General features: G+C 41.2%; 1 protein-coding gene across 1 annotated transcript in view; it reads right to left on the reverse strand.

Moving 5' to 3' along the window:
• The window catches only part of HS3ST4 (heparan sulfate-glucosamine 3-sulfotransferase 4), a 407,433-nt gene extending 384,055 nt beyond the window's left edge, over nt 1-23,378 (reverse strand). The window contains exon 1 of the mRNA XM_077141487.1: nt 22,648-23,378. Within this exon, the coding sequence (XP_076997602.1) occupies nt 22,648-23,378 (731 nt within the window). The remainder of the gene's footprint in view (nt 1-22,647) is intronic.
• Nucleotides 23,379-23,636: the final 258 nt, after the last annotated feature.

Here is a 23,636-nt window from a genome sequence, read left to right on the forward strand (position 1 = left end):
CTCAAAACCGTTTGAGACTTAACATTTCTGAAATTAAACTCATTATGTCACATGGACAAATCAGGACCAGTTGAAGGATCAAGCTACCTCAAGTTGGCTTAAGACAGTAAAGGAAATGTATTGGCTGAAATAACTAGAAAGTTCATGGACAGAGCTGGTCTTGGTTATGCCTAGTTTCAGGAATTTAAACAACAAAATAAGTTCTTCCCTTCTCTCCATCTCTCATCTCAGCTTATCTCTATTTAACTCTTTTCTTTCCCATGCAAATCAGCTTTTCCCACAGGGAGGATATATGATCAGAAGCAGCTGAAGTTCTTCATCCTTCCTTCTCTAAGACTCCAAATGCAAGGCCCTTTCGCCCAACGAAATTCCATGGGAAGGACTCTCATGGGTCAAATCTTAGTCACCATGCCAATGCCTGCACAAGAAGGAAAGTGTGCAATGGCTTGGGAAACAGAATTATTTTGAAAAGAAATCCAACCAAAAAATTATATGATTGTATTAGCAGTTTTTCAAAGGAAGAGGAGACAGGTGAACTAAGCAGATATCCTCTCCCTGCCCCAAGCCTGTTATTCTTCTGAAATTCCCTATCCTGGTGAATAGGGTTTATCTTCTCATGCAGTTACATAAGCCAGAAACCTAGGAGTTTCTGTTGGCGTCATTCTTCTCATCCCCTAAAGCCAATCCAGCACCATATCCTTCATATGTGTCTCCTAAACGTTGCTCAAAGTCATACACTTCTTTCCATCTTCACTGCTACCTTCCCCAGTTTAAGCCATCATAAACTTTTTTTCTGGAATAGTAGGAGTCTCTGATCTTATAGACTCTTATCCATACAACCCATTCCCTACATAGCAGCTAGGCTGATCATTTTAAAAGTATAAACCTGACCATGTCACCCTTCTGCTAAAACCATTATACAGCCCTCCACTTCCCTAGGATCTGGGGCTTTTTCCTTAGGATAAAGCTCCAAATCTTTCACATAGCCTACAAATCCCTGCATGGTTTGATAAGGGTGCTTTCTTACCCCACTGAGCTCTAGCATTCTGGGATCTTTAGCCCCTTTCACATCATTCGTAAAGACTTCCAGCCACATGGTCTCTGCCCAAGCTACTCCTTCTGCTTGGACTGTCCCCACACACACACAGCTTCACCTCTTACTCTCTTAAAAATTTCATCTCTAATGCCACTTATTTAGGGAATTCTCCCCAGAGCCTCCATTAGCTTAGATCATCTCTCCTGTATGCCCAAATTGTATCCTTTGTTATATTTCTGCAGTACTGGGTACTGCACCTTCATAGTTCTCATCATATTGGTAATTTTAACTTTATTTCCCTTGACTGATTAATATCTGTGTCCCTAACTAAAGGACAAGTGCACTGAAAGTGTGACTTAGCTGCTTTTGCTTACTTTTGTAGCCCCAGTACCAAGGCTAGAGCTTGCCATACTGGGAAGTACTCAATATGGATTAAAAAGGGTATGAATAATTTTGGGAAAGTGTAGTAATTAAAAATACAGGTTATTGAAATCAAACAGGTTAGAGTTTGGAGTCAGCCAAATATAAGATAAAACATTTGTTATTTCCCTTCTTTTAGTCTCAGTTGCTTCAGCTACAATGTAAAGATAAAACAAAATTTCTTATAAGGGTATCATAAGATGATCCCCCTACCCAAAACACTAAACACTATGCCTGAAATGTAGAAGGCAGATGGATCCACTAGAGTTAAGTTTCGCTGAGCGCAACTGAATACCCAAAATAGTATTATTTAAGCAATATAGAAATCTATTTCTCTCTTCTCTAGAGGATTCCTCTTGTGACTCCTTATCTTGTTGCTTCACCATTCTCAACATGTGGCTTTGGCTTCCTCCACGTAGTTCTGAATGACCATCAAGCTCTAGCCATCACATTCACATCTTAGTCAATGGCAAAGAATATAATGTCTTTTTAAGGGTGTTTCCCAGATGTTGCACACAGCATCTGCTCTCAAATCCCACTGGCTGGAACTTAGACTCATTAACCATATCAACCAGAAGGAAGACTGGAAAATATACTTTTTAATCTCAGATTGTCATGTGCCCAACTGAAAACTGAAAAGCAAATAGCAGTTTCTAGCGCAGCAAGACAGAGAAGGGATAGCTCTTACATGGAAATTGGGCATTTTATGTCAAGGAGTGTCTCCATAAAAAAATTATATGGGCAAAGGAGCCTGCAGAAGCACCATCTACAATAACTCACCTTGTCACAGTAACAGGTACATAAACGTATTTGTTGAATTTTAGAGAAAACAGCAACAAGCACACCCAATATGTGCTTCTTAACGTGACCTCCTTAATCACATGAGCCCATGCTCCATAGGTCCCTAGTGAGGTTGTTCAGCTCTCATCTTGCTCAAATTCTTCTTGAGCTCTTACAGTGCCAGGAGAACCAGCCCTTCCTCTATTATGGTGGGAGAGGAGCCTTCCAAGGGTCTTCCTATGGTCTCTCATGTAGCAATCTCTTGGGATTTAATCTCTGGACGCTGACAAATACAAGGGGACTGGACTTCTCAGAAAGCCAGAGCCATCCTTTTCTGCCTACAGAATCCCCCTATAGGACATGTCACAGACAGCAGGACTCCAGCATTGCCTGTACTTAACACACCAAAGACTTCCCCATCTGCCACTAACCACCACCTCAGAAATCTAATGTTGCTTTAGAACTAAAGCAATCCTGTCACTCTGCTTGAATTCACTTGGGAAAAGTTAAAAAAGGAATCTTTGGCCTCACTGTGAAATCTCAAATCTTATAGGAAAATGATTCTGCAGCAATTCAAAAAGAGAAGTGTTTATTTTTCCTACTTTCATGCAGAAGGAAAAGGAGCATTACACATTATTTTGATTATAGAAACTAAACTCTAAATAAGAGCATCCAAGAGCAATAACCACACTCATGCTGTACATTTTCTTGCATCTCATGGTAATTGTATGCAGGATCACCATCTTTATTATTAAAACCTTTTATCAAGGGCCAGTAGGTACCTGTCGCACAAAAGGGTCTGAGTTTTACTAAATCTATATCATTACCTGGGGACTACACTGAGGTATCTACCAAGAACTCAGATAAGGATGGCCTTCTGATAATTTACCAAAATGTATAAAATTTAAAATGTGAGACGTCCTACATTTTCTGAATGATCAGGTACATTCAAGAACATAAGCATGCCTTCAACAGCTTTGTTTGTGAAAGCAAAACACTGGAAACCATAACAACGCCCATCAAGAGGGGCTGATCTAGTATAGCATGATATATTCCCACAATGAAACACAATGTAGAAATTACAAAACAATGCAAAATAGATCTCTATGCAGTATCACGGAAAAGTGTTCAGGATACACTGAAAACGAGACAAAGCAAATGCAGGCTCTGAAGTCAATGGGTCCGGCTGAGGTGCGAATTCATCCACTTCCCAAATAGGTGACTTTAGGTACCTAACCTGGAGTTTCCTCATCTGAAAAATGGGATAATCAGAAGACCTACCCACTAGGGTCCTGTAGGGATTAAATACAGCAATTAGCATAATGAATAAATCACTGGCATCAAGTAAGCATTAATTAGTCTGAGTGGCGGCGTTAATAAAATCAATAATACCTCATCAATGACATCACGCTATATTCATATTTTACCCTTAGACATTAATCACTCAGCATGAAAGAAACAGAGCTTCCTTTCTGGGGAATGGGGCTGGCAGTGCAGGAAACGGGAGCAGTGGAGTGATGGAAAACTTTTTCTTTTCATTTTCATTTACTTGTTAGTTTTTCTTAAAACAATGAGTTTGTGCTACTTTTATCATAAAGCATTTTTTTTTCTGCTTTTGGCTTTGTTTTTAAGATTGGATTCTGAGAATTAAACTGTAACTGTTTAATTACAGTTAAGATCAGGTAGGGGCAGGAATATGCAAATTCCACAGAAGGAGACTCAGTAGTCTCTAAGCCTCAGGACTGGATGGTAACTTGACTGGAAATATAAATACATCTAAAGGAGGAATGTGACTACTTAGGGACTGGGGGGGGGGGTCCCCAAGTCCTCGCAGTTCAGAAAGAACACGGGCAGCAGGTTGCACACCGCTCACTGGTTTCTGCTGTTAGGGGTCCTTTTACCACACGTGATTTTTACATTTTCCATGTGCAAATCTGTCACCCTCTCCCTTTCTGGGGCCTGAGGTTTTTTATCTTCATTTGAAAGGATTTTACATCTGCAATATTATAAAAATGTCTCTATAACTCTTTCTAGTATTCTTACCATTTTTGTTGTTTTGTATTATATTGTGGTGTTGCTTTTGTTTCATTTGTTATCTGGTAATTTAGTTCTGTAATTGTGAATGGTCAGTCTCTAACAGCTTGGATTTTTTTCCCAAATGGATACTCTATTGTCTGTATTATTTTTATAACCATAAAAATGTTAAAATTATATTATAGAAGTATATTTTTACATAGGAAAATGTTATGATATGCTTTTAGGTGGGGAAGAACAAATTATTAATTTATACACTTTTGAAAGAAAGTAATTTATATACATTGAACAATTTGTGGAACGATGGACACTGAATTATTAGTAATTGTTAACTTTTTTTTTTTTTCCACATGGGCAGGCACTGGGAATCGAACCCAGGTCCTCTGGCATGGAAGGCGAGCATTCTTGCCTGCTGAGCCACCGTGGCCCGCCCGTAATTGTTACCTTTGAGGGATGGGATTATAAGTAGTTTAGATATTTTATTCTTTCAGCATTTTCTTACTGTCCTAACTGAATATGCTTTACCTGAATAATATAAGTTTAAGTTGAAACCGCTCAGCACTTGCTGTGTCCCAGGTGATCTACTGAGTGCTGAGAATTTATGAAGACTAGGACATGATTTCAACTGAAGTACAGGGGTTGACAGCATGGATTCTGGGATTTGCATTAAGAGCAGATGACCTTGAGCAAGTCATTTAACTTTAACACCATAGTTGCCTTATGTGTAAAATGAGGATAAGAACAATCTCTCTCTCATGGGGTGTCATGACTTTTGTTGTTTGGAGGAGATAACACAAACAAAAGTTCTTGGCAGGCAAAATAAGCACTTAATCAATGACACCATAATTTTTCTTGCAGGTGAAGAGATGGGGAAGCCTCAGGAATCATAGGTACAAAGTCACAGATGTGGGGCAGAATGATTCATTTTGGGGACAGGAACAAATTCTACAGATGTGGCTCATACTGGAGAATGGCAAGCAATAATAAAGCAGGCCATACTAATTAGCCAGGTTTGGGAAGGTTTTCTGTTCAACACCAGGTACCCTGGACTTCATTCTGTAGAGACCAGGGAACATTTGTATCACAGAGTTCTGCAACCAGGGAGATGGTGTTAAACTAAATTATTGCCAAAGGACTCACCCATGAAGACACTTTTCCAAAGACAGATGTCAATCTTAGGGGATTTAAAATTCTCCACCAATTAAACAAGGACATGGCCATGATGTCACTGGCCGTCTCTGCCACCAGCCCCTCCGTGCAAAAACATCCACAATCATAGCAGCAGGGTCAGGAACATTCCAAGCAAGGGAAGGAAGAAGAGTGAATTTCCAAAGCTCACACTATCTTGAAATAACCCAAGATAAAGGCTTATTTTCCTTCCTTTCTTTTTAAAGAATAAACAGCTCAGGGCAATTCTCAGACCTCAGATCCCTGGCATTAGAAAGGGGCAGCTGAGTCACTAGGTGTCTAAAACTGACAGCTCACAACAGGGCTTCCAAAATCAATACCTCTCTCTGAATTTATCCAAAGTGCTGAGACCTTTAAACCAAACTACAGTAGGTAGACATTATCAACAATCTTTCAGAAAATTATAAGATGGATGTTTATTTCCCAAACTGCCTTGAAATGTGGGAGGAGGAGCCATTTTCTAAGATGTAGACACGTTTAATTTGGCTGTGGAAGTGTTTCTCAGAGAATCACAGCTTTGTCAGCAGACAGGTTCAAGGGACAGCTGAATTCTGCAAACGCCCCTACTTCTAAGTAGGGGTCATGGATAAAACAACATCCTCAACCTCTTCTCTCTCAGGGGAGCAATATGGCATTGTGGCTATAAGAATGTACCCTACATGCAGATGCTTTAATCCAGGTCTCACTGCTAATAACCTGTGCTATCTTTGGTCATAATTCTTCAGCCTCAGTTTTCACATATGAATATAGGACTCTAATCCAATAGGGGTTTCTGTAAGGGTTAAGTAAGAGAGAGGACGGGGCATACCAAGGGCCCAGGATCCCCCTCCATACTGAGAGTAAGTTGCTGCATGTAGCCGCCTCTGTGACCTGGATAGAAGTTAAAGGTCAACAGACCTCCTCTGGGAGGACCGAATGTACAGATGATACCGTAAACCTCTTATCTTGTAAAGCATTAGAACTCCTCTCCCCTGACAGGTTGATAACAAAACTCCCAACCCCTGTGCCGTGAGACCTTGCTGAAACTCTGTTCTCATACCCTGTGGAACATCCTGAATCCTTATAAGCTGCCTTTGTAGGGCACTAATTTCATTTCCCGAACGGCTGCCACTGGGAAAAATGCTCTCCTGTTCTGAAGACCTGAGGAAATTCACATCTGACTTTGTGCCTAGTGCTTTTTAACAAGCTCAAGGTTCACATAGGAAATTGGCCTGGATCTAATAAGTGACCCTGGGACTTTAGAGTCCCAAGGTCAACGAGTTTCCTAAGGAATCCCTGCCAAGGAGCCTCCAGAAAGATCCCTTGTGATACAATTTTAACACACTCACACCCACACCCACACCCATACACAGAGGAAGAAAACATCATTGTGTGTTAATGAGAATCCCCAGACATTACATGAGGTACATATTTTTAAACAAAACACCAGTACACTAGATTTGACAACGAATTTTTCCAAAAAATATGGAATTTACTGTCATAAAAAATCTTACAAAAGCATAAAAATATAAATGACATGTGACAGAATATTGCAGGCCTCACCTTAAATGAATCAGTACTGTTTTAGAAACTCTGGATTATCTGGTTGTTATATTACGACTGAACAAATGCCAAATCATTTCCCCACCTATTCCTCCCTCCCTCCCTCCTTTCCTTCCTTCTCCTTCTCCTTCTTTTTTCTCTCCCTCCCCACACCTCTCTCTCACCCACCCCATCTGGGAAGGGAATCCAGGCAGGAAGACTTGATCTGAAGACACCTTCACTTACTATTTCAAGAATTCTATTTAATATATACAACCCCATTAAATTTTCCGCAGCTGCCAGGGGTTGCTAAGGAAGTGACAGAAATAGAAAATATTACAAATAAATAATTAGTGATTTATGAGGGACAGGTCCTTTAGACACCATTTTTCTAGGATTTAATATAGCTTAGGTGCTGATATCAGACACATTTCCGTTCTTGCTTTACCTCTCCTTTTCTCTTCATCCCTTCCTTCCTCTTTCCTTTCTTTTAAAAAAGATGCAGATTCTTCAAGTAGTGAGCTAGAGAGGAAGATTTTTAGCTTCTCTGTTTGTGCCCACCTAGGTAGAAAGGCACAGAGCAGGAATCAAGCCCTCTCTCTCCACATAAGCCAGCGGAACTCTTAGTGTGTCTGTTTTATTGGTTGTGCTTTGACGAAAGATTGCAACCGAACAGAGGAGTCTCGGAATAGACATCTGTTGTTTTGGCACCAGCATCCGTTTCACTTCCTTGATAACCATATCCTGGTTTTGCTCAGGGAAAATACACATACATCTCATTCTCTCTGCAACCAGGGGACTGGACTCCCACCTTTGCCCCAGACAGGCAGAGCCTCCAGCCTCACAACCCCCCTCCCTTCAGAACCAACAACCTTCCGTGAGACTTCAGCAGAGACTCACGAGCGCGTGCTTTCTCAACGGCACTAGAGAGGAAAGAATCAGGCTGACACTCACTCACAACCAAAGGGGCTGTATTTGGAGAACACAGCCAATCACCTAAGAGGCTGAAGAATCCAGAAATAGAGATCTGTTAACAGTTCTTAAGCCCTAATTAAGTTACACCTGAAAAAAAATCCACCCTCCACCCCAACCCGGGACTTCTCAGGTACATGTGACATTAATTGGTTCAGGTTTGACGGAGATTTCTGTCTGTTATAACTAGAAGAATCCTAGCTGATTGAGTTCTGCCACTGAAATTAAGTTTATGCACCACAAGAACAGACTTTCTTTAAAGGAGTTCTAATGTGTTTTGATTTCCGGCAATGTCTCCCTCCTGGTGGATGAGAAGGAGAAAGACTGGAAAAGACACCCAATTCTAAGAAAATCTCGGAGTAACAAGGCCAAGAGTTGAAGTTAAACTAAAAGAAGGGCCTTTCAGCACAGCGATACATAGGCAAATGTGAACCAGTCAAGTATAGAATAAACTCACCACTTCTTTCTAAATTAGGGAATAGTAGTTCTTACTGGTTCTGGGTAAGGTCCTGAGATTTTAGGCTCAAATCGCCACGCAATTTTCAGATTTTAAATGGGTAGTGAACCCATTTAATAGCTGACATATGTGTTATAATAATATTTTCTATTATTAAATGTTAACATATAACCTGGTAACATGGTTTGTCCACTGTCCATATTCAGATGACAAGAGTGATAAGAAAAAAAGAAAATGCCACCTGGTCATATTCTTTCTGATTCTGAACACAAATGAAGAAATTAGCTAAAAAATGGGTAGAGAAAAAAAGATACCTAATTATATTGGGGGATGATTTAAAGGTGGCTCTAAACATCTGTTTTGGTGTCTATTCAATGTTTACTGAAAAGGAACCCTTTTACACAAAGCCTCTTATTTTCTGATATAGGGACAAAATTACAGCGTTAATCCACATTAGAAAGAGTAAGAAGCCATTCACATCCTACATTTCAGGACATGTTTGACTCTCTGGACTCAGCTTATGTCACACAACAGCACCTGGTGGCAGTGTACTTAAATAACAGGGATAGCTGAGGGTTGCATAAACATCTTTTAAATTGACCCCAGCAATATTAAGAACATTTTATGGCACCAGATCAAAACTAGATCTTCTTTCTGGAATGGGGGAATTAAGACCCAGGAAATTTAACATACACAATTTTGAGCAAAGGTGGGATCATTATAAAATATGGTTAAATATTAATGGCAACACTGAATTCACCATTATTTTCCAAACAGTGGCATGAGTCCAGGTGGTCCACGAAAAGGCCAAGCTAGGGAGGAGATGGTTGAGTGGAGGTCTGAAAGAAGGGAGGATGTATGCCATTCTTTGTCTGAGGAAAGGCCTTTACAGGTGGAGTAAGCAGCATGTGCAAAGGTCCCGGGACAGCACCGTGTTTGGCTTTTTGGTTACAGCAAAGTGGTCAGTGCAACTCAAACAGAGGAACAAAGAGAAGAGGTCTAAGGAAGGTAGTTGGAGAAGTAGGCAATGGTCAGATCCCTTAGCACCTTATGGGCCATGGTCAGGGCTTAGAAATTTTTCCTAGGTTGACAGGAAACCATTGGAAAATTAAAAGTAGGGGAGTGATGTGCTTGTTTTGTGTTCCAAAAGGATCACTTACTCTGATTTCTCTGTGAAGTGTAGACTACAGATGGGCAAAAGCATTAGCAGGAGCAAGAGGAAACTTCTCCATCTTCCCAGACAAGGGAAGAAGGGGGACCAAATGGCTATGCATTTATTTAATATATATTAATATCTCCACTTCATCAAACACATTTATGGTAATAAATAGTCTTTACAATTACTTAATAAAATTGCTATTTTTCGTGGATAAAAAGCAATAAAGTTTGGTACATCTCTATGGCAAAATCTGTAAGAGAATGGCCCGTGACTGAAGTTTATGAGACACTAAATTCTTGGCATCAAAATACACTATTAAAGAATCAGGTAAATGTTCTGTGTTCTTCTAAAATATCCTGTTATCTCCTATTCTGTGTTGTAAAAAATATGCCTATCAAGGCCTCATTGCTTTTGCTTTGTTTACAGAACTCTACTTTAAAAATAAAAAAAAAAAATATGCCTAGCCATTTACTTCTTCCTTCCTACCAGATTCACTAATTGATAAAAGAGAATAAAGAAACATACCATGATTACTGGTAGCAGACAGCTGACTGTCCCCCAGACTTGCTCTTCCCTCATTCTTTGGACATAGAGCCATGTGATACGTTTCCCAGACTCCTTTACAGCTGGAGGTGCCCATGCAACTAAATTCACACCCACAGACATGAGCCAAAGTTATATATGTAAGTCTTACCACACTTGCTTAAGAGGAAATTGCTTTCTGGACTTCTGTCCTCTTTCCCTTCCTCAAAGCTGGAATGTAGATGTGGTACAAGTATTCACAACTGCAATTTTGCACCCAACAGGCATTTGGCAAGTCTGTAGACATTTTTGTTTGACACAACTGGGGTCAGGAAGCTACTGGCATCTAGCGAGTAGAAGCCAGAGCTGGTGACATGCTACAAGACAGACCAGCCCTCCACAACAAAGACTTTCCTGACCCAAAGTGTCAATAGAGCTGAAGTTGAAAAACTCTGCTTTAGGGAAATGTTTCTCAAACCTTGTGACTATGAATTACTCAAATGTCTTCTTAAAATGTTAATTGTGATTCAGAAAGTTTGAGATGGGATCTGATATTCTTCATTTCTACAAGCTCCCTGGGGGATACTGGGGTAAAGATAGAAAGCACTTGGCTCCCTGAATCATCTCCCGGTACACAGCTGCCCCACAGTTTGAGTAGCTGGAGGGGTACATTCAGGGCTATATTCAAACCTATACACCAGTACACGTGAACTCATTCTTTTTAGCTTGTGCTCTGACTGGTTGTTGGCCATGCAGCACTGATTGCCCAAGACTTAGAATGCCAGCTTTCATTATATAAGAGAGAAATAAACTTTCATCTAATTTAAGTCACTATAGGTTGAGGTCTCTTTGTTATAGTAGTTCAGCTTTTACACTACAGTCACCATCTGCAAATAGTGGGTATTTACAGGGTGCTCCTCTCCATGTATGTCGCTGCTTGGGGTAAGACGCCTCAAGAGCCCAGGAGTTGATATTTTCCAGAAAGGTAAGAAAGACAAAGTGAAGAAAAGAAACAAGATGGTGCCCACAAGAGTTATCAGTGGGAGGAATTCTAGTTTTCTATTATTCCTATAACAAATTGCAACAAACTCAAGGGCTTGAAACAACATGGATACATTAATTTACAGCGCTAGAGGTCAGAATTATGAAACAGGTCTCAACGGGCTAATATCAAAGTTTCAGCAGCCCTGCATTCCTTTTGGAGACTATTGGGAAGAATTCATTTCCTTTTCCAGCTTCTCGATGCCACTCCATTCTTTAGGGTTTGTGGCCCTCTTCCTGTATCCTCAAAACCAGCAATAGCAGGTTGAGTTCTTCTCAAGCTGCCATCCCTTTGGTTCTCTCTCTTCTACCTCTCACTTCTATTTATAAGGACCCTTGTGATCACATTGGGCCCACCCAGATAATCCTAGATCATCTCCCATCTCAAGGTCAATATTTAGCAACCTTCCATCTGCAACATTAATTTCCCTTTGCCACATAAACTACCATAATCACAGATTCCGTGGATTAAGATATAGACATTTGGGGGGGCATTATTCTGCCTACCACAATTTTAGTAAGCTGGCTAGACAGGCAACTAAAAGGTGGGAAGTCAATGTGCAAGAATGGATGCACAGGAAAAAAAGAGATGGTAAGTCAATTGAGAACAAATTTAAGAATCTTCTGATCACCTCCAAAGCTCATCAACTGCAGGGCAGTCCTAAGAAGCAAGCGTGTCCTAGAGCTTTTGTATGTTATTTCAGTACAAAAGGAGGAAGCATCAACGGTCATGATTCAAGTGAAAGAGTTCTGCAGACTGAGGTTGTCCAGGTATTTTCAGAATCCTTAAACAGTGTGCCCTCAGAATGTGTGATGCCCATGCTATCTAATAGTTTCTGTAAATTAAACCTCTTAATCTAACTTTATGATAAGAATGTTTGTCCTGTATTTCAGGTACTCCCTGGAGTGCAACATTCCAGAAAACCAATTACCGGGGGAGTTCAAGAAAACGTGCATGGATTAATAACAACTCACATAAGTAGACAAAGTAGTTTCCAAGACATCACCATTATTCTATCCTTGAAAAATCTCTGTGGAGTTGATGAAAGATGTTATTTCCATTTTAGAGATGAGAAAACAAAGACTCAAAGGCTAAATATCTTGTCTACTTAGCCATCTTAGCCATGTACATAAGGAAGGTATTCCCACAACACAGACTCTAACACTTAACTTTTCATTCCAGGTGCAGCTTTCTTCTTAAAATATCACATAGCTCCAAATAGTCAAACTGCCCTCTGACACAGCAGCCTGGGCAGTTTAACTCAACTATTTCCTCAGCTCCAGGAGCCCCCAAAGGTCTAACCCTCTTCAGAGGCCTTAAACTGAAAACCTAAGGAAAGGTGTGTCTACATACTTCAGTGTATCAATTACAGAGTCTGTGTAATTGCTTGACTATTAAATGGCAAATATGTAATTTTGATAATGCATTTAGAGAAATATAGCCCAAACTAATCTTGGAGTATAGTGGTCTATCAGGAATCACCTAGGCTCTTCTTCTAAAACTTCTGCAGGTACAGAAGAAGACCAGGAACAAAAAGCTGTGTGTTGCGGTGGAGACACTGGCTTATAACAGCTTGTTGTGAGGCTTTGAGACTGTTCCTTGTCCTTTATAACTCTCATTCTTTATCTTAATGAGAATGGGATGAGAAAGCATCAACTTCCCAAGGCTGCTGTGGGAATATACAAGATAACATGTGTTTTGTAGAAACCTTTTGGGTGCCTGTCTAGTTCACACAGCTTGTTCAAGTCAGTTTTCTCTTTCTTGCAAAAACAGCATGTGAAATTGCTTAGAACAATGATGTCTTAGTTCACCAGGGCTGCAAATATCGCACCATGGGTTGGCTTAAGCAACAGGAATTTGTCTCAGTGATTTCTGAGGCAGGAGGTACAACATCGAAGGCAGGGCATGCTTTCTCCTGAAATCTATAACGTTCCAGCTGTCTTCCATCATGTGGTGACCCCCACACCCCTTCTTGGGTCTACTTATCTGATTTCTGCTGACTTTTGGCTTCCGGCTTCTACTGCCCGACTTCGTGCAAATTTCCTTTGCTTATAAAGACTCCAGTCACACGGAACAAGGCCAACTCTGATTCAATTTGGCCTCCTCTAAATAGGATCTTCAAGGATTCTACTGTCAAATGAGTCCACACCTTAACTAATAATAACAACTTCAAAGGTCCTATTTGCAAATAGGTTCACACCCACAGGAACATGTATTAAGACTTGGATGTGTCTTTTGAAAGAGACATAATTCAATCCCCAAAAATTCTTAGCCAGAATTCCTAAGAAACATGAGGGTTATTTCTTTTCAGAAGTCTGGAGTTTTGCAAGAAAACTTAGCACAATGCCTTACAAACTGATTCTGTTAATAAACTGCCATTAACTAAGTGCCTACTATATGCCAGACACTGTTCTAGGCATGGGCAAAAAACAAGACAAAGAAGATTCCTACTCCTGCAATGAGGAGATAAATATTAAGATGACTTTGGAGAGCAATTTATGTTCTGAAGAAAATAGGATAACATGCTGAGAAATGGAGGAGTGTCTTTAAATCAAAATATCTTTTTATTGTAGTAACATATATATAACTCAACACTTCCCATTTTAAAACCATTCAAGGCAGCCAGCACCCCTAAAGAATTAAAACACACGTTAAAGAAATGAATATGAACAGTAACAGTTATCTCACCATCTTTTCCTCAGTCAAGTAAAACACAGAAACTAAGGAAATCCTATAAACTAAGTATACTATTTTGACCATGTTCATATAAATGATATTTTCAGACCACTCACAAACACAAATGGCCTCAATTTAGGCAGCAATGAATTCCAAAATTAAAAAAAAGAAGAAAGAAGAAAAGACAGAAAAGGAAGGTAAGGAAAAAGAAAACAGAAGAGAAAGAAATGTTATCTAGAGAACAGGTCTGTCTTTCTATTTATTCCTATTTTCTTTGATGTCCCTTAGAAAAGCGTTTAAAGACTTCTTCCTACAGTTTCCTTATAAGTTCTACAAATGTATTAGTTGTTTTGCCTCTGTGCTAGCTCTGTAAATAAAATGTTTCCTTTCAAAACGGTTGGTGTAGTCACATAGGAAACCTATAGATTTTGCATAGTGATTTCCTTACCACCCACTTTAGTGAATTCTATTATTGTCCCTAATAAATTCATGGGGGGATTATCTTAAGTTTTCCAAAAAGAGATCAAACTACTAAAATGGTGTTAACCCTACTACTCCCCCTTTTTGCTTCTTTTTCTCACCCAATTGCATTATCTAGTTATTCCTGAACAGTGTTAAAGAACAGTGATGATAATGGGCACCGTATTCTTTTTCTGGATTTAATGGGGATATTTCTAGTGCTAGACCTTTAAGGATAGTTCTGATTTGCATATGATCCTATTTCATTATCAGGTTGTTCTAAAAATCAGCAATAGGAATTCAATTTTATCAGATGTCTTGTAACATCCATAAAATAAATCATGTGATGCTTCCCATCTTCTCATATTAACAGTAAATATTAATATCACATTTCCTAAGATTGAACCAGCCTTCCATTTCTGGAATAAATCCTACTTTGTTATGGCTGATATTACCTTGCAATGTAATCATTTACATGTCCATTTCTTCACTCTATAAGCTCTTTCAGCTCGATGGCCATGATTGATTTATATTTGACTGCAGAACATATCACAGACTTGACACTCAATACATGTTTAATGAAGAAATAAATGAATAACTAAATAATAAGTGCACTGAACCTCCCCAAACTTATGCTTTGCACCTGCTCTAGGGTTAAAATATGATGTAGAGAGATCATGTGCCTGTCCCAGAGTGTAATTTTATTTGTTCAATGGACATCTGATTTAATTAGCCACCATTCTAGAAACAGACCTACTGAACGCCTTTTCTCCACGAGGAAGCTACTTCCTACAGTTTTGGTGGGACTAATCCTGCCTCCCCACTGCCACCATTACTGCAAGACAAAGTGGTATCTATATTGCCCAAATCTGATTACAATGTTTCACAACTATTGCTTAAGAAATGGCGCTTGATGCAAGCTAGACCAAAGGCAGCTCCAGACATTTCTTACAGAAGCTCTTAAGAAAAATTATTTCCTAAAGGTCTGATAAACATAAGACATTTTGGCTAGGGTTTCTGCTACCATCTTGCCTAAAATGTCATGAGACCACCAATTTGCGAAAGAAGCAAGGTAGAGACAAACATGGTGAAGGGAGAAAGACAAAGGCCTAGGTCATCATTTAAGGCCCTAGAATCAGTTTTGTCTGAAGCCAGCAAGACCTTAAACTTCCCATTTACATAGAGCTAATAAATATATATATATATTTTTTGCTTATAATAGTTTAAGTTCCATTTCTCCCATTTGCAACCAAAAAAATATTGCCTGATTCATATATTGTTTTATTTCCCTATAAATATGACTTGTACATTCTTGAATAAAGGTTTAAAACCATTTTTAAAGAAGGCAATCCTAACTAGTTAGTGTCTAAAAAAATCAATTGCCCACTTTTAATTAAAGGCAAAATGGGCTGAAAGTCTCCCTCATAATTTCAAACTGAAATTCCCAAGATAGTCTCAGAGGTGCTTGTTAACCCACAGAAACCAATGGAATTAAGAGATTACTTTAACAGGGTGGTGGTTCAATGAGTGCCAGAGATACAATCCATTATGAAAAACTGAAACCTTTAAAACTTTCTAACACACAACCTTAGCCTCTCTACTGGCTCAAATTTTTTTTAAACTTTTTATTGTATAATATAACATATATACAAAACAAAGAAAGAAAAAAAGCAATAATTTTCAAAGCACTCTTCAACAAGTAGTCCCAGGAGAGATCCCAGAGTTTGTCATGGGCTACCATTCTGCTGGCTTGATTTCAAGGTAAAAATACCTGATAGGACTCACACAAAACCAAAATCACGTTATGATGGCTGGAGAACACCAATGAAAGCAGCCAAATCTTGAACAGTCCTGAATTCTCAAATGCTTTAAGTTCTGGAAAAAATTGAAGGCAGCAATGTATTTGGGATCCTACCTCCTTCTGGACCTATAAAGGGCAAGTAGTAAAGTCCTGCTGGCAGTTCAAGAAAATAACAGTGTCAGCCCAAAGAGCCTGCAGACTCCATTACCCCATTCCATTTATTGAGAATTCTGGCCACAGTCACCTCATGAATTCACTCTTCTGAAGCTCAAGGTTACAATAAACCAAAATCTGGAATCTGGTTTTGGTTAATCTTTGGAGAACTACTTAAGAACTGCATCAGGGTTTGAAATCACTCATTCAGACATTATCTTCAAATGAAAAACTTATTACAGCTTTCTCTTTAGGGCCTTCAGTACTGATGAGCAGGATAAAAGGAAGGAAGTGAAGGAAAATGAAGGGGGGAAAGCAAGACAGAGAGGAAGAATGGGAGAGAAAAAGAGAGGAAATGAAACTGATTCTGTGAGACACATTAAATGTCCTTTAATTTCATCTTTTGGAAGTACATAATATCAAGCCCATTATGCAGATGAAAAAATTGAGGCTTAGTGATATTAAATGACTTGTCCAAGGTCACACTGTGAGGCTGCAGTGAATTTTGACATAGAGAAATGAAAATATGCTCTAAAGCATGTTGCTCTTTGCCATCATCCTCCATCTGAAAGCTTTAATACAGAAGAATGTACTAGAAACCAAAATATTTGAGTGGGTGAATGGATCCTATGGAGACAATATAGCCGTATCATCTAAGAACAAATTAAGATAACTTATGTAACATGTTCAAAAAAAGTAGAATATGGCAAAGCAAAGCCTAGAACACAATCTTTCTAACTCTTAGGTCTTACTCACTACACCTGACCAGAATCTATTTTATAAGTACAAGTTATCTATATCAATAAATACTCCTGAATAATGAGCGAACAACTGAAAACATTCTCACCTTCAAGAAAAATTTAACTGAGAACAAGGGGAAATTTATTTGTGAATTTTCTTCTTCTGCCTCAATGTTTATATTTATATCAAGCTCTTTTTGTGGTTGTTGCAATATATCTGGGAGGTATTTCCCCCACGCTGTTGCAAAATCCATAAAGGGGATAAATGTAAGCTAAAATAACACGTGTAAGCCACAATTCTGCAACTGCAAAGGGTATGGGTATGCCAATTACTCTCTGAAATGACTTTAAACCAGAGGTCACAAACTGGTAGCCAGCTGGCAGTATACAGCCCACAGATGTGTTTGTTTGTTCCACAGCATTGGCCCACACAACGTTTTTAAAAATCTTCAACTTTTGCCAACAATAAAACTTGGAAGATCGCAGATCAAAACCTGGATTTCCAGTTTCTCTTACAAAGTGGAAAATCTGGTTAACTCTGATGTCACATTTCCACATGGAAAAGCGTAGGTGGAACAGAGCAGTGGTGCCTTTAGGCAGAGCTCCTGTGTTCCACTTTCTCCCCACAGTCTGCTTCACTCATCTCTACAATCCACTTGTGCCCTGAAAGCATATAAGTCTGTAACCCTTAGTTTAAAAGGTTAGGCAGATGTAGACTGCAAAGCCAATCATTATTAGACTTTTCCCAACGTCATCCCCAATAAGGACTCTTTAGTTAATATTTTGTCAACTGAGGTGGATGGTAAAGTGTAGAAGAGACCAAAATGATTTGAGAAATAGAAAAACACAGCAATCAGTTGAGTTGGATTTCCGCTCAAAGATATTCATTTTGTCCAGAAAAAGCATTGCTTTTATATTATATCATTTATTTCTCCCAACAATCCTGCAAGGAGGGAATTACTCTCAAATAAAGAAAAAAGTTGAATGTTGTTAAATTATTTAACCAAAATCAATCAACTAAGAGGGAACAAAGCCAGGTTTTGAACCCAGTTTTGTCTACCTTCAAAGACCATTCTTTTGGAATAATCAAAGAACAAACACTTTGTGAAGCCATGAAGCTTGTTTCCACCACAGGACCTTTCCACTTGCTACTGCCTCTAGTTGGAAACCACATGTGGGGATTTTACTTTTTCATTTCCTTAGGTCACCACCACAGAGTTGTTTTTTCTAGTCATCTTATTTAAAATGATGCACACATATACCAATTATTCCCTAGCTCACACTATTGAAAATGAGGTCTGGAAACCAATCAGCAGCATTGTCATCATCTGGGAGCATGCTAGAAATGCAGAATCTCATGCTCCATCCCAGACCTACTGAATCAGTACCTGCATGTTAACGACATCTCCAGGTGATTGGTGTACACTTCTAGTTTGTAAAGTACTGCCCTACACAAGAACTGTCCAATAAAACTATAATATGAGCCACAGACGGAATCTAAAATTTTCTAGTAGCTATAATAAAAAAGTAAAAAGAAACAGGTAAAATTTTAATAAAGTATTTTATTTACCCTAATATGAATAGCATAATTTCAGCATGTAATCAATCAAAACTTATTAATGAGCAATTCACCTCTCTTTGATTCACACTAAAGTCTTCAAAATCTGGTATTTTATATGTACAGCATATTTCAATTCAGGCATTTCAGATGTGGATAGTGGCTACCAAATTGGACAGGGGATCTCTGGGATATCAATTACTTTATTTTTCTTTACAGCCTTTATCAAGACAGAAATTTTACTACATATTTGCTTGTTTATTTTCTGTCTCTCCTTCTCCTGTCCCAAAATGTGCATTCCAGGAGAACTGGTACTTCAACTGTCTTGTCTGCCTTTTTATCGGCAGCACCTAAACACAGTAGGCGCATGGTAAGTATTTATCAAGTATTAGTTGAATGTAACAATGGATGACTGGTAAGACCTTTCTAGTGCTAAGTAAGTAGCAATGTGGTATGGTAGAAGAAATAAAGACTGACTTTGGGTTCAAATCACAGTTCAGCCACTGACTAGCCAAAGGACCTTAAGAAATTGTCTAAGCTCTAAACCACCTGTACAATGAGAATGTTGCAGTCCAGCTCACAGGATTATCAGGGCACTCAGGTGTGACAATATGTTGCTAAAGCACCAAGCACCACAGTGGCAGGTGTTCAATGGATGCCAATGCCTTTCCTCCCCACTTATTCTCTCTCCAGAAACTGGGTACGAGTAACGCTGCTGACAAATGTCAGCACAAGCATGACTATTGAAACTCTTTTCCTGAGTTATTTTCCACCAGCCAGTGGGATGTGTGTATTAGCTGTTAACAGCGAAGACAACCTGAAGCATGGAGGGTCAGTTCCTATCACCCTGAAGCTGAGTTGTTTCCACAGTGGTCACGGTTACTATACAGTGTGTAAACTGTGAGGGAAGAAACAGCTAAATAGTCTCTGTCACTTTGATGCATTCTGCCGTGGCAGTCCATTGGTCTGCCAGGCTGCCCCATCCATTAGAGACTTTAAAGTCTTGACCTGGACAGCCCATATTCATTCATACTGAAAGGTATGTTGTGGCTTTGCCCCCTTTATTCAGGGGTTGGGTAAGGGAAGGTTAATCTACTCTCACTTATTAATCACTGGTCTGTGTCAATCCCGTAAGTGAGGGTCTTCCTGCATAGCTTCCACACACATGCATTCTAATCCATTATCTATCTTGCCCTGGTAATCTGATGCACATGCTCTAATCTCAAATGTGTTTTTAAATCACATTAAACCAACAGCAGAGGAGCAAAGCAAAACCCGGATTTAGAGATCATTGGAGTGACATCAAGGAAATAAAAATGCGAGGGCTGTTTAGCTGAATATGAAGAAAAAGCAAACCAGCTCTGCTGAGAACAGCCAGGATTCCTTCTTGTTCTCCCTCTTGCTAAAAACACAAAGAAAACACTTTCAGAATTAGTAGGCTATTGGAAAAACATAACAACAACGAACAAATAGACATGGAAAAATTCACATCTTAATTAACCTCTGGATCTCAAATTAAGTACATAGTAAACTAAGATTTCAGTATAGGATATCAGGTGCCCAGGAAGGGAGAACAACATTTGAGTACAGATTTTATCATCTAAGAAGGTTCACATTTGGACCAGGGAACCAAAAGGAAGGGTTTCTATTGCTGGTTTGAATCAATGCATCTGCTTCCTTCTCTTTAAAATAGTGAGGATGTCGTTGAAGAACATGGGAGAGAGAGAGGAGAGCCAGAAGAGATGGAGCTAATGAAAATCTCACAACTGCCCTCAAAGCCCTGATGTCCGTGTTAAGGCTGAGCTGTACAATATCAGACCTGGCACACTCAACTCCTCCGTCTGAGGACCTTTTAGGAGTCTTCACAACAGCCAGGTTTGAGTGGCTAGTGATTTCCTGGATGTTAGATAGTCAAATTTTGGCAGGAAGCTTTTTGTCCTAAGAGAAATTCTTCTCTAGCACTTCCAATGAGCACCACTAAACATTTTTAAGGCTCTACCGTAGGGAAGACACTGGAGAGGTGTATTGAGGATAGAGAGGTACCACATGGCCTCCTAGGCAAGCAGCAAATGAAGCTAGTTCCATTCATCCCTCTTCAGATTAACACTTCATACGGTGGCTCGTATGGTGGTTACCAAATACTGACAGTGAGTTCCAAATACCACAAGTAATTGCTGGGAGCTGGGAGTACCACAGCACTGGAATAACAGCTTCAGGAGCCATGCCATGACAGCAAGACAATTTACACACTTTCTCTTCCCAGCATCAGTATAAAGTACACAGGAAAATCTGGCATGTTCTCTCCTCTCATAATAAAATTTCCAGACACTATGATGGGCCTTGTCGATATGCATTCCACCACATACTCTTCAAGAACTTAGTCGTCTGGATAAAACACCCCCTTCTCTTTGATCACCAGCTGCAAAGCAACACAAATGCTTTGAAAAGAATTGATCATTATGCCTCTCTCTACCCCAAAGGGCATTTGACACTTCAGACAAACTACACAGCTTTAAAATTAGAATCGGAAAAGCCACCATCACGCTCATAGGGCCAAAGCTACACCACAGAAGAAGCCAGGACACTCCTATCACCAACGATTAAACAACTGAAATCTCCCTGGACATCATACCCCTTCCTTATTTTGCTGTTCCTACATTAATCATCCTAACACCTTTTTAATTATGACCGCAAACTGGAAACCATGGCTTGTGATGGTCTAAATACTGATTTTCCAGTAAAAGTAGGCATTTGCTGTTTTATGTTTTGATAAGAAGGGGCTGTTGAAGCCTCCTAAAATATTGCAATTAGTTCTCGCTGTTGAAACAGACAAGACATTAACAGACACATTTGCTATTTCAGTTTAATGTGCTGGAATGTTTATGCTGAAGTGTACTCCTCTCAAGCTTTTAAAGCATAAAGCATATTTTTAAAAGTGGAAGAAATCAATCACAACATGCACATTTATTATATATTTCTGAAGCTAAGTTATTCTAAAACTTTTCCTGGCTGTAATTTAAACTTAGAAAGCACATCTCTTGAACAGGATAGTCTCCTGTCAGGAAAAGATCCTTATTTACCTATTGACTCTGTTAAGATGATAACATCATTTTCCCTGACAAAGTCTGTGTTTCTGTTTGACAATTGCAATTAATTACTGAAATGCAACAGAGATGAAACCAGCCATCCAGATCTGTTTTCTAGAGAGATACAAAACGGGTGAAAAGAAAAGGTTTGCATTTTGGGAATCCGAATCAGAGAGTTGTTTTAAATGTTGTCGTTGGCAAGAAAGGAGGATTATTAATTTATTTTACCTGCACTTAACTTTCTAGCCCTGTCTTCTCCCTCACTTTCACCACTATAGACGTCGGAAAAGGAAAGAGAACATCTCATAAGACACAAGCTCCAATCTGTTGCAGAGGAGGCGGAGGTTGGAAATGGCACGAGTGCAGGGCATGAGAAAAGCTCCTCGGGCACCAACTGTCATGCAGAAATTGATGGCCTTTGATGCAAAATCAACCCAGGATTCATTCAGCCAACAGGGACAGAAAGTTCTGGAGGTGAGAAACATGCTCAGTCTTTACTAGAAAGCAAAAACTCATCAGCATCATGTTTTTAACTGTTCCCTATTCATTTGGCTCTAACCTGAAAAATACTATAGTTGGATTCCAGCCACGCAAATGCGTTTGGGGTCGATTTTGACAGATTCCAAGGGATATCAAAGCTCCTTAGTCAAAGGAGCTACCCTGGTTCATTCCTAAGCGTCGCCAACATAGAAGGAAGCTCAGAGCCAGGCAAGTGCCTGGGTTAGGAAACACACCGCGGGCACCAGCGCTGGGGATTCCCAGCCTCGGAGGTGGGCAGACCCGGAAGTCATCTCCATGGACTTGGAGCCCGAGGTAGGGCAGGGTGACAACTCTTCCCCTCGCCCTGGTATAAAGTGAATCTTAACCAGTGTGCAGCCCTCTCAGCCGCTCCTCCTAAACAGCCCCGCCAGGATTCGCAGAGCCCTCGTGGGGCTAAGGGCTCTCGGGACCGTGCCTGGATTCCTAAGGGTACGGAAAGTGTGCAGTTTCCCCTTCAGGGTCTCCCCCATGCCTCTACCCAATCCCTCTGCACCCAGTCCTACCTGTACCACTCCAGCCCCTTTTCGTAGTTCCTGTCGAAGAAGTGCGGCTCTACACCCACTGCCCGCACGTCCGGATGTACTCGGATCGCCTCCAGCAGAGCACGGGTCCCCCCTTTCTTGACCCCGATGATGAGCGCCTGTGGCAGCTTCTTCTCCCCATAGTCAGGGGTGCTGGCGGCGCCGCCCCTCTCGCTGCTCCCGTTGGCCGCCCTTCGGCCTGCGAGCTCCTCGTCGGTGGTGCTGGACTCCTGCGCTTCCCTCTCCAGCAGCGCGCTCTGCGCGGTGATCATCTCGCTAGGGGCCAGCGGGGTCCGGAGCCAGGCGTCCCGGGCGCCTCCACCGCCGCTCGCCAGCCCCCAGCCGTCTGCCCCGGGGGCAGAGGGTAGCTCAGGGGGTTCGGGCGGCTCCCCCCGGCTCGTGTTGTCCGGCGGCGGCGCAGGCGGCTGCGAGGGGGCGCCGAGGCGCACTGGGGGAGGCAGCAGAGAGGGTGGCAGCGGGCTCGGCGGGGGCTCGGCGGCGGCGCCCGGCGGCTCCTGCAGTGCCAAGGGAAACTGCAGGGAGCCTGAGCCGCCCAGAAGGCTGTAGCACAGGTAGGTGACGGACAGAGACAAGGTGCACATAAAAAGCAGCTTGCGCGCCGGCGGGCCCTTAGCAGAGACACCGGGCGGTGGCAGCGCGGCAAGAGGTGGAGGCGGAGGCGGAGGCGGAGGAGGTGCGAGCCACGGGGCCATCGCGGCTCCCGGCTCGCGGCGGCGGCGGCGGCAGCCCCCGGCGCTGCCCGGACATGGTTTCAGCCGCCACCCCCGCCGCCGCCGCCGCCGCCGCTGCCCAGCCGCCCCGGCTGCATGAAGCGACGCCGCTGCGCCCCCGGCCCTGGCCGCTGTCCCGCTGCGCCGGGGGAGAGCCCGGCCGCATGGCCTTCCTCCCCACTCTCCCCGAGGAGTCCAGGTGGCCCCCCACGCCCCTCAGCCTCTGGCAAGGGGACCGAG

Source organism: Tamandua tetradactyla, chromosome 23 (genome assembly GCF_023851605.1).
Source record: "Tamandua tetradactyla isolate mTamTet1 chromosome 23, mTamTet1.pri, whole genome shotgun sequence".
Taxonomy (NCBI): Eukaryota; Metazoa; Chordata; class Mammalia; order Pilosa; family Myrmecophagidae; genus Tamandua; species Tamandua tetradactyla.